Genomic DNA, 12,121 nt, shown 5'->3' on the forward strand with positions numbered 1-12,121 from the left:
ATCATATTGATGAATCTCTTGAATCTCATACCATCGGGTCGTAGAAGACAATCCGCTGATCGCAGCCACCGACACAGAAGCCGCCCTGGGGCCAGGCCAGAGCGAACGGCGGCACCGGATGCTGGACCACTCTTCCCAGGGGCTCGTTGGCGTCGTCCGTCAGAAAGTAGCGGATGATGGTGCCATCGTTGTGGCCGCTGAGGAAGCCGCTGCCCTTGGTGTTGGCCGCCAGCGAGATGCAGATGCTGTCGCCACCGTACAGACTCTGGGATTTGTTGCTCTTACTGTGCAGGGCACGAATCTTTCCATCTTCGAGGCCTTGTCGTGCGATAGATATGTACTTGATTGAAGATGGGTTCCATACAGATCGAATGCAAGGAGGATGAGGATTACCTGCTATGATGGCGCCAGAGGAGAGCCAAATGAGAGCCGTGACGGCACTGGCCTGCGGGAACTTATTGCAGATGACCTTCTTGTCGTTCCAGGACTCTCCCAGCTTGTACACGTAGACGATGCAGTCGCTCTGTGCCACGGCCAGGCGGGTGGAGTCGGGACTGAAGGCCAGGCCCCGGATCACATAGGAGTTCTTGCCATTTGCCGAGTTGGCGGGCTTTGTGCTGAACTTGTCGCGTCGCTCGCCGGCATCGTCGTACAGCAGGATGTGTCGATCGGCGGTGGCTATGGCCAGCTTCTGCTGGTTGGGCGACCAGGCCAGGCCCGCAATGCGTTGGATTTGCTCCTATGGGACAAGAAGACAAAAAGTGTAGGGATATATTTAGTTTTTCCCATAAACGAGGCTTACCTGACCCTCCAGCAACGTTCGCAGGTATTTCAATTGCATTTTGGAGTTGGATCTTAAATTATTTGCCTATCGGACTGGGGTTTTATGGTGAAATGTTGTGAATGTGAATTTTCCAGCAAATGTTTCCTCTTGTTGTGGCTCATGTCAGTTGTTGTGGCAACCAGGAACGCAGGAACCAAGCAACCCAGCAACCCAGCAGCCCAGCAGTCCAGCAAACAATTCACCCCCGCATCGTGTTGTAGTCTGTTTTCGTGGCGCTTCCGTTTTGCGCTTGGCATTCTAAATAAATGGCCTTTGTTCGGGAATGCAGCAGGTGCCGGGCCTGCCACAGGACAGGATGTACGACAGGCGCTCCGAATGGGGGTGGGTGGGGGCCCATTGTTTCTGCTCGTCCTCCTCCTCCTGCTGCTGCTTCTCTTGGCGTCGAGGCAAACGGACAAAGCTGTTGCTGCCTCTGCAGACATCGCTGCTGCTGCTGCTGCTGCTTCGTTGTCCTAGTCCTGGCAGCAGAGCGAGCTCCTCTCCGCCGTGTGCGCAGGCCCCTCGAACAGAGGAGAGCAGCCAGCGAGAGAGCCAAATTCATACAGGTGTGCTAGAAACGGAACAGCAGCTGAACAGCGCATGACCTTGGGGGTGGGAGTGAGCCTGAAAATGGTATACAATTTATGGACATTACAAGGGTGGCCTGCAAACTGGTATAAATCAGCCCTCTAGCGGCAAATTTTCATGTTTTTATAGCATCTACTCTGCTTAACAATAATAGCTATTATACTATCTACTTATACTAGTATAACATATCTGTTTCGCAGTTTCGCTGCTTTGAGAGCGAAAGTTAGGCTACAACACGGAGAAACATTTAAAATTAATGAAATGAAAAAGTAGAGATATTGTAATAAAGATAATTAACAAACGGAAGGGACAGGGAAGGGTGAAAACTGAAATAAAATTGCGAAACAAGCAAAAGCAAGCAGTTCCACTGAGCCTTCTTGCGCACTGCTTGAGATGGCACACACGCTATTTGTGAACTGCTTTTGCTTAGGCCACTACTGCTTTCACTGCTTCACTGCTTTCAACTGCTTTCACTGCTTGTGAATTATGTCCTGCTTTGCAGTGCTTTCGACTGCATGCGACTGTTTACTCGTACCTTCTCCTACAGGAGCTTTTCGGAATTCTGTCCGAAAAACTTTACCACACCATTTCCCCAGCGCATCCTCTCAGCAAAGCTCTCAGGCTACGCTCTCGCTCGCCCACGCTAATTCTGAGGACTCTCTCGTGCATTCCATTCGGCAGTTCCGTTCGTGAAATTCGCGAAATTCGCTTCATCGCCTTCTGTCGTCGTGGGGCAACATCGTTTGCCTTGGCCAAAGTCAGAGGCAGGATAATGCCGCCGTCGCTGGCGTTTCTGCTGCTGATTATTTTATTCTGCGGCATAGTCTCTCCACTCAGGGGCCAGGAGCAGAGGCCAAAGCCAAGCCAAGCCAAGGCAAGCCAGCAAGCGCCATCCTGGCTAATGTATGGCAACGCATTGTGGCAGGTCGCAGCAAGCGCTTCTGTCTGGCTGGCTTTTTGGAACCGCACCGAGCCGGGTTCTTGGTTCTTTTGGGCTTGGGCTTGGGCTTGGGCTTGGGCCTGGGCTTGGTCTCTCGGCCGCCTGCCGCCTCTGCTGCTGCTCTTTGTGCTGGCATCCCTTTAATGAGTTTCATTAATTAAAGCTACTTTGTTGCCACTGCTTGTTCTGCTCCTCTGATGTATGTGCGTGTGTGTGCGAGTGTGCGCGTCTGTGTGTGTGTGTGTGTGTGTGGGAGTGTGCATGAGTAAACATGCAACATGAATTTTGTCCTTGACTTTTAATGGGTTTATGACAAAAGCGTTACCCAAACCCCGCACCCGCCACCGCCCCCGCCACCACCGTCCCGAAATATAACATGGCTAATGTGCAGGGCGTTCTCATCTGTTTCTATGTGTGTGTGTGTGTCCTCCTCCTCCTCCTCTGCCTGCTGCCTGCCTGCCTGTGTGTATGTGTGCGTGAGTGTGGGTAAAAGAGTTGTTAAAGCGGACGTCTGCCGGAAGCTCTTGTGGGTGCCATTTTGGTTCATGTTCCATGCGACGCATGCCATTTTTTTATCTCTTTTCCTTTTGCCTTAAACCATTGCCAGACTTTTGTCTCTAAAACTTGGCTACTGCTGCTTTCGCCCCTTAAGGTTTCCTATCCTAGTGTCCACCCACCACCCACCACCCCACACCCCTCCCCTCCCATCTCCTCTCCTTTCTGGTCTGGGCTGGGCTGTCATTGTTTCCACGGTTTTCCTTCCTCTGAGATGGCGGTCGTGTGGCGGTTGCCAGCAGCGTTTGCCTTTGCCTTTGCCGTTGCCGTTGCCGTTGCCGTTGCCGTTGCCGCTTTGTCGCTTCTCTTTGGCTGCCGCTGGCGCTGTCGCGCTGTCGACTTATAATTTATAGCATCTCCTCGAGCAGTCGAGCAGTCAAGCCGCCACTCAAGATGCTCTCAATTAGGGCGTTTATCAGGTGCCAGGCAAAAAAGGAAATGAAATGCCTTTCGCCACTCGTATTTTCTCCAGCATTACCCATTCCTCTCTCTCTCTCTCCCTCTTCGTCTCTCTGCTGCTCTGGTGAAACTATTTAAGCCAACTTTTAGCCAGAGCCACAGGAACTGTTGGCGAGTCATAGAGCTGTTGGCGAGCTAATTCGGCTTTAAGGCAGCAATCTGGTTAAAACTCTCTCATAGCCGCAACTCAACTCAACTCAACTCAAATCTGGGCATTAGTCCTTGGCGCACTTTCCTGCCATCGCATGGCATGCAATGCAAGGCGAAAAACCGAAACTTTTTCCTTTAACTTTGGGTCACACACACACACACACACACATTCTCGTTCAGTCACTCACACAGTCACAGAGTCACTCAGGGGATGCCCCAGACCGTGCGTAGAAAACTGCAACAAACTCGCGAACAGCGAAAGTGCGCGAAAAATAACAGCAGAAGCGGCAGCAGCGGCAACAGCGGCAGCAACGCCAGTCGAGTGGAGTCCGTCCGTGGGGGGCATAAGAGAGTAGCAGAGGGATAGAGAGAGAGAGAGAGCAGGGATACCATACCAAGCTAACGGGGGAGCGGGGAAACGGGGGGACGGGGGAACGAGTACGAGTACGAGTGCTATGCATAATGAATAACATTTTCAAATTAGTTTCCGGTCAGTGGAGATTTTAACGCAGTTTGTCAAGCGCATAAAAGAAAGCCAGCCAGCCAGCCAGCCAGCCAGCCAGCCAGCGCCGCAGGGTGATTTGACTAAAAAACAAGATGAAAGGGAACGGAACGGAACGCAACGGAACAGGACGGAAAGGTCGAATTCGTAATGCCATTTGGAGATATGTACATACTTATGTAGTCGGCGTCGCACTCGCACTCGCACTCGCACTCGAGGGTCTCCTCCCTTAACAGGCAGATATTCAATTTGTAATCTGATCGGATCGGCCCTGAGCCTGGAAACCTATGGCATTTAAGCTGCTCGAAATTATAGGCCGCGGCGCCCCCTCCCATCCCACTCGCCCCCCCCTTGAGCATATAATTAAATGCTCCTAACGTGCAATCAAAGCGATTTCCATAACAATAATTCCCGGCAATGGCGATGGGCTCGGCGATGGCGATGACGATGGCGACAGCAGGAACGGGGAGCGTGGGTCAATCATTTAACAGGCCCCAAGGAACGGAAGGGAAGGGAGCTCTGTGTGTAAGCAAGCATAAAGTGAAAATAGGAAAAAATATGGAAAGTAAAAGCGGAATAATAATGTACATAAATGGCTCTACATCTGCCCATTAGGATGGGGGATAGCAACGGAATCATGAACTGGAAATATTCCGCCTGCTGGCGTAATGAAATCAAAATACGAGAATGCCTTCCCGTCTCCGGGCTCCTTTCTCCGGACTTGTGCCGACTTCCGAATCTCCCACGCTTATGTCCGTATTCCCATTCATGTGTGTGTGTGTGTGTGTGTGTGGGTCTGGCAACAATTTGCGTTAAAAATTGGCACAACAATTGCAAAATAATCACCTTGGAGAGCTGGAGAATTGAGTGCCAGAGAGATGGACTAGTTTGCCTAGTTCCGCTTTACTGCCTCCAAGTTTTGGCCAGGGAGCAGGAGCAGGAGCAGGAGTGGAAGCCAACCGAGTGCAACCAGCCAGCAGGCAGCAGCCAGCACTGGAAGCACTGGAAGCAGCTAAAGAATTCCCCTCTGGCTTAGCAGCTTAAAAGCATTAAAACTGCACTCATGGCCAGTCGGGGATGGAATAGGGATTGTACGTAATATGATGGGCACAGCACTGGTACTGGGTATCCCCCAACGCATCTATTCAATCGAAAAAATGAAGCAATCGCTTTGATGGCTCACGGGCATCATTTGCAGAAGCCAGAGCAGCGGAGCAGCAGAGCAGCAGAGCAGCAGACCATGCCACGGGCACTTTTAGCCAAATGAAATGTGGCACAATGAACTTTACTGGCCAAGTCCTTTGGCCCTTTTTGGCTCCCGGCTCAAGTCATAATTTTCCAACGGCGCGTAGGAAGATAGATGGTTTGTCCGCGATACGGGCCAAGCGTTTGTTTCATTTCGCTATCGCCGTATCTCCTGGCTGCTGGATGAGCTGCAACATTTTCACGATTCCCTGGACAAAGTTTAAGCCAATGCCAAACTTTGGCCAATTACGTGATTAACAAATGCTTTGGGGGCCCAGTCCCAGCAACCCTCATCCTCCGCACTTCCGTGCCCTGCCCGATGCCGTTCTGACAATTAAAGATGTAATTAAAAGGGCCCCAAAATGTTTATCCAAGTGCCCGTTTTCAGTTCATCTGATCGAGATGGCCATAACTTATTCATAACCACATTGCGGCCTGACCGGAAATGAGCGATGCTGGCCAGAAGCACAACCAAACAACCAAACCCGAACATATCGCATATAAAAACATAAAAACTAAACCAAAGCCAATGTCTGGACACAATTGGATGACCTTTTTGTGCCCCCGCCCCCCCCGCCTTTCAAGAGGGTATTATGATTTTGAGCAGATGTTTGGAGTGCGAAGAGGGAAATATTGGAAACACTCGTATTTTATATATAATTTTGAGCAGCATTGGGAGACGAGTAGAAATGGCTTTCATGTGGGACATTTATGGCTGAAACTTGGGGGGAAACAAGTGCAGGAGGTATCCTTTGGAAGTACTTTGATATAGAACAAAATCGGAGCACAGTATCCCAAGGATATTGTTGATCCAAAATCGTACAGATCGTTGGGCAAGGGTATGCAAGCCCTCGGCCCTTTGGAGGCAATCCGTTCTTTCCTGTTTTGGATTGTCACTGGAGGAGGAAGGAGAGACTTGCCCACACAAACACACACATACACCCTCTCGCACACAGTCCCATGCATGAATGGCGTTTGTGCGCTTTATTGTTGGCCTGGCCTGCCGTTTCTGCCCTGCTGCTTCGGACAAACAGCCAGCCAGCCAGCCAGCCAGCCAACAGAAGCGGGGCGGAGGCGGGCGAGAGGGTGTGCTATTAGCCAAAAGGCCTGCCAAATAAAAGGGAAACAGTTGTACGAACAGACACACACACACAGATGCACAGATGTACAGATGTACAGATTCATATTCATATATACTTTATGTCGCGATGTCAGCATGAACACTTTACGTTTCATATTTGCCAGGCCACTGAGCACACTCCCCCACACACACACACGACAGAGGGAGACAGAGAGAGAGGGGATGGGGGTGGTGGGGTATAAAAATGCGAGCGAGATAGAGCGTTACATTCGAGTTTCGTTTGTCGTTTTCCTTATGCAAATTAGCCTTCAGTCAGTTGACTTTTTCCCATCCTCCCCGTGCTCCTCTCCCCCACGACTGACTGCCGCCGCCGCCGCCGCTGCCTGCTTCTGTTGCTTTTTGCATAAATTTTAAATTTCTTCCTTTATGCCTGCTTTCTTCTTGTTTTTTGCAGCAGCATCAGCATCAGCCGTATTTATTCCGAAACATACTTTTATGGGCGCTGGCTGTGACAACTCCTGATATGTCTGTCGCTGTCGCTGTACCCCCGTCCTCCCCCCGCCCCTCACCCATCAACTCTGTTTCAGTCTTATTTATGCACTAACATTAAGAATTATTAACTTTGATAAGTTATTGCACTACGACCTCTCTCTCTCTCCCCAGTCCTGCTCTCTTCCAGCCGATTTCTTTTCATTTTGATTCTGTACATGTGCGGAAATTTTATGGGACACTTGAGAGATTTATGTTCGGGGCTGCCGTCGAACAGTAGGCGAGTTCGGCTTTGGCTTTGCCTTTGGCCTGGGGGCGTGGCACATTGTTGAGTTTTCAAAAGTGCCAGCAGAAAAATGCCAAACACGTGCGCCGCTGCCCCGCCAAAGGCGCTGGCTTTGGGATAGTCGCCAAATGAAATCCTTGGCCATATTAATCATACGCACCGCTGGCCAACAAACAGTGCTCTCAGTGCTCTCGGTGCCTCAGTGCCGCAGTGCCTCGGTGCCTCAGTGACGAAAATGTTAATTAATTTTCAAACCTATCGCCGGCAATTTCGCAATATTTGACATTTAATTTGAGTGTCAACTGAGCAAAAGTTCGCACCCCAGCACCCCCCCGCACCCCCAGCATCAAACAAATGCCCAATGAAATGAAATTAATTTCTAGATTTGTTTGTCTCATCATCGCCTGTTCATGTTCGTCAGTCCGTCCGTCTGGCTGTTCTGCTTCTGCTTGTGTCCTGTGACATTTATTTGGCGGAGAGCTGACAAAAAACACCTTGGCGACAGGCAAATGAATGTCGTCGAGCGTCGGAAAATACGTTCACAGGGTCTCGGGTCGGGGGTCGGTGCCGGGGCTGCGGGGAAAGCCGCATTCGCAGCTAGCGAATTCTGAAATGAGTTCCAGTTTGAAGTCCGCAGTCTGCGTGCTGTTTATTAATTAATCTCGCAACTGGCAGCCCCCTCAGAGCCGCCCCCCCTTTGGATAGTGGATAGTGGATGGTGGATGGAGCAATCAATCTAAATCGCTTGTCAGCGGCCCGCCATAAATTAAATGTCCGACTATTTTGTGCATTTGCTGGTTGAAAGCACTCCATATCCTGCCGTGGTCCTGCCGTGGTTTGGCCGTTGTCCTGCCACGCTCCCTCTCCCTATCATTTCTGTCGCTCAAAGGGATGTCCGCGCTCCAATTAAATACCAATTGACTTTGACGGACGCGGGCCTAAAATTGTCAGGGTTTTAGTTAATTAATAAATAATTGTGTTTATGAAAATGAACAGCACGTTCTGTTCGGCCAGGTGATAATTACAGCGATGGCAGCGCAGAGATGGGATCCCATCCGCATCACGCATACGCCGCATGGCCACGCCTGGACAAAACAATTTCGGTTCGGAGGCTGCTGTCCTGGCGAGAGAGAGGACAATTTTCTGGTACGCCCGCCCCTTTGTCGGTGGACGACGACTCCCCGTTTTGATTGATGGTTGGTTATGTCGGTTTGTTCCGTCAGATCCAACTCCACCCCCACCCCGAGCCCCTAGCCCCAGCCCCAATCCCCCCAAAGCCAGGTCCCAGCGGGCGCTGCATATTGTTTTTTTTTTTTTCTTTCTGGGTTTGGTTTTGTTGGTCTGGTTTTGCTGGTTATTTGGCCAAAGGGTCATGAATTCGTGATGTGGTCGCCGGGGCAACAAATTGAAGTGGCTTTGGCACAATGTGTGCTCAATGATGGCATTGTGAGTGGCACAAAAAAGCAGAGGGCCGGGCGGGCCGGCGGGCAGGCAGGCAGGAACAATGCAGTTGCGGTTTCCCCCACTTGGAGGAGACAGAGAGGGACATGCCAGCCAGATTTGAGGTATTCTATTAGGGGCTTTGAGCATGATTACAACGCCTTTCTTTTGTGCGGGTCGACATCTGATTGATAAAGCCAGCAGCAGCGGCAGCGGCAGACACAAAAAGTGGTTGTCTGGATCCACAATAACACGAATCTCATTAATCATACGTATGCATAATGGCTCTTGTCGTACAAGGGACAAGGAGCAGCAGCAGGAGATGGAGATGGAGAAGGGGAAAGAGTGGTGGTCCGGGTCATGCCACATGGCCATTGGCGAAAGGCGAACACGGGCCAGGGCCAAGACTAATGTAATGGGCCGCAATATGTTGCAGGTGGGCGGTGGGGGGTTGGGCGCCCCAAACTAGGTTTCGGTCAGGTCAAAGGTGGCAGCTGCTCTATGCGCCACCCCCCTCCCCTCCCCTCCCCCCCCCCCCTAGCTGGCTAAACATAATCATGTGTCATTGTCGCCTGTCCGGCTCCACTGTGATGCTCACCTTGGTTCGGTTCGGTTTTTGCAGCATCTCTCGCTCTGCTTACATTCAATTTATCCCCCAACCCAGACCCTCCACCCACCCCTTGACTAACAACCATATCGTGTTCCCCCATTCCCACATGTGTGTCTGACTGTGTGTGTGTGTGTGAGTGGGGGATAATTAAAGGGCCTTGCCCGTATACTTCATCAGGATCATCCACATCCACCACCAATTACTTTTGGGTTAGCAAATTTAATTATATGCAGAGCACACCTTTTTGGGGCATCGGCTTTGAAAAATTCATTGGGCCATGAATTATGCGTTTTTAATTGCTGACCTTCCCCCCCCCACCGCCCTGGGGGGCGGCACAATCGAATGGCAGGAGGAAAAGTGATCATCGCTTGATTCATTCGAGGCCAGCCAGCACCCAGCCTGACCCAACGATTCATCTTCGAAGGGTCGCACCAGGGACAGGCACTGGGCCCCGGGGACTGGCAGCCAGGACTTCATTAAAAACAGCTCAAGTGGCGCTCTGGCCAGAAATGTGGAGCGCACTTTAAATACCTCGCAAATCGCACACCAAAATGGCCGCCGTGCCCCGCTCAACATTTTAGTTTTTCTGTTTAGCCCGGCCACAGAATGCCGAGCATCCATCATTCAGACACTTCCGCCTGACCGGAAATACTCGAAGGATGGATGGTAGAGAAGGATAGAGGAGGAGTGGGGGTGGGTGGTGGGCGTTGTGCTACAAACATTGACATTTGCCTTGCATGTTGCAACATTTCGTGCTCGCCGTCGATTTCTGTTTGCCTTCTCGCAATGTCAATTTATTTGGACTGCAAAACGCCAAGCGGCGATGGAAATTTAAATGTTCGAAATGCCAGCAGAGAGCAGAGAACTGAGAACAGTGAGTATTTTTTTTCGTCGTTTGTTTTGTGTGCGGTCTTTTGGGGATTTGCAGTAGGTATTTGTGTCGAATCTATTGGGGGGCCCGGCCCTGTGGCATGTGGCATGTGGAATCAATGCACAACAGAACAGAACAGAATAGAATATAAAACAGAATGGAGCAGGTTAATCGTGTGGGGAAAGCAGAGCGAATCGAATTGAATTATGTGGATTAGATTTCGCCAATTTAAATTCCAAATTGATCAGATTTATCGTTTGTCCACAACTATTGCCCGAGCATCGACATCGATTCAAAATAGATTAGAGCTCAAGTGATTCTTATTTTGTAATCAACGTTCTGTATTGTGGCTTTCGCCCCCGCCTCGCACTCGAACATTACTCATCCGAAGTGTGTGCCGGGCAGAAACTATTACGAAAAGACTTACGGCTTGGGCCATAACTAATAAAGCCGAATATTATCTGCTGCTCCTGCTCTCTTTTACGGCACGATATGCTATGCCATGCTGCAAGGTGGCATAAATAACTAAAATGCCATGCGGCTTTTGGGTTGAGCACTCTCTTTCGCTCTTTCGCTCTCCCCCCTTTTCCTTTCGGCCACTCCATTTGGTCTTAATAACTCTGGCCCGTCGGTAAGTAGGTGTTTAGTGGCTATTATCATCTCCGTGTGTGCACGTGTACTCCGTACTCCGGTGCACGGTGTGTATATATTTTTGAACTCTTTAGCATCAATATTTTATGTATTATGCCAACAGATTATGATTAATGGCCGAGGCGCTGAAATGGCCTCGTGCTCCTTTGGCACACTCCGCCTCCGCCTCCACTGAATGGAGGCAATGGGGGAAATGGTAATGGGGAATCCCATTGTCTTGGGAGATTCATATTTCATGGCTGAGCTTCAATTCCTTTTCCCTGCCATTGCCCACCCCCCCCCCAGAGGGGTGCGGGTGCCTGGAATTACGTTTAAAAGTGTTTAAGTGGCGCTCGCGCTAAGTAACAAGTTGAAAAATTGCAAAGCACGCTCGTAAATTTGCTCGCCAAAAGTGAAAAGTAATAATATACAGGCATTATAAATGGCTATGCGTCCTTGAGGGGGGGGTCTCTGCTGCTACTGCTGCTGCTTCTACGGGTGGCTGGTGGTGGGTGGACAGTCAGGTGAGTAAACGGAGCGGGGAGAGTCAATGGCCATGGCCACCGCAGAACATCAAAGAGACGACAGAGAGGAGAGACAGCAACAGCAACAGCAACCGAGGGGCAGGGAGGCGGAGCGGCAGAGCCAGTGAAGCAAACGAAGCACACACACACACACACACACACACATATGCATATGTCCTGGCTGTACAAGTATCTCTGTGTGTGTGTGTGTGTGAGCCAAGCATTTCAAAAGTAATTCAAGCAAGAAAAAAGTTGGGTAATTGAAAGTTTGCCCATAAAAATTTGTCGCTCTGCGAATGAGAAGGGGGTGCCGTGCCTGTCTCTCTCTGTCCCCCCCTCCATCTGGCCCTCTCTCTCTCGCTTTTGGTAACTTTTCATTATGCATCCCCTGCCATAGCCCCCCCGCCCCGTCTCGGGCCATTATCTGGAGCACTATCGAGGCGCCCGAAACTAGTTGAAGTGCTTGAATTGTTTACGCTGATAACTTTCCTTTTTTTGTGTTCGCTGTTGCCATCGAACACACCCTCTGGGGGGCAGGAGCACGGGCAGGGTGTACAGGGGGTGATGGTGATGGGGATTGTTGGGGTTCATTTCCAGATACAGAAGCAGAAGGTGTAAAGCAGTGCCTTGATTGATCGAATGGCCATGCACATGCAAATCCCTCAAGAACCTGCCCTCGCTCTAGGGTATTCCCCCAGTCGAGTGCCCAGACCATCAGAAACAAAGTTAGCCGCGGCATCAGGCGCTTCGCTTCTTTCACTCGCTTGTTTGGGGTTGGATCGTATCGTCCCATCGTTTTTATGGGTTGGCATAATGAAAACGCGAAAGCGAACGCGAACCCGATTGCAGTTTAAGTGCACTTTCAATGACAACAACACAACAGGCTCGTCTGCCCCAATCGCTGCTCCCCTGCTGCCGTGCTCTCGGG

At 50.6% G+C, this 12,121-nt stretch overlaps 1 protein-coding gene across 2 annotated transcripts in view; it reads right to left on the reverse strand.

Annotated features, from left to right (window-relative positions):
- LOC108152444 (intraflagellar transport protein 172 homolog) overlaps positions 1-12,121 on the reverse strand; it is a 33,207-nt gene that overhangs the window by 4,715 nt on the left and 16,371 nt on the right. Inside the window, exons 2-4 of one of the 2 annotated variants that reach the window (XM_017281791.2) lie at positions 803-1,447; positions 394-739; positions 32-318 (exon numbers count right to left, since the gene is read on the reverse strand). In XM_017281791.2, coding sequence (XP_017137280.1) covers positions 32-318; positions 394-739; positions 803-841 — 672 coding nt within the window. In that variant the 5' untranslated portion in view covers positions 842-1,447. Of the gene's footprint in view, positions 1-31; positions 740-802; positions 1,448-12,121 lie in introns of both variants that reach the window. The other variant, XM_017281790.2, reaches the window with a different exon arrangement.

Source organism: Drosophila miranda, chromosome XR, assembly GCF_003369915.1.
Source record: "Drosophila miranda strain MSH22 chromosome XR, D.miranda_PacBio2.1, whole genome shotgun sequence".
In the NCBI taxonomy this organism is placed as follows: Eukaryota; Metazoa; Arthropoda; class Insecta; order Diptera; family Drosophilidae; genus Drosophila; species Drosophila miranda.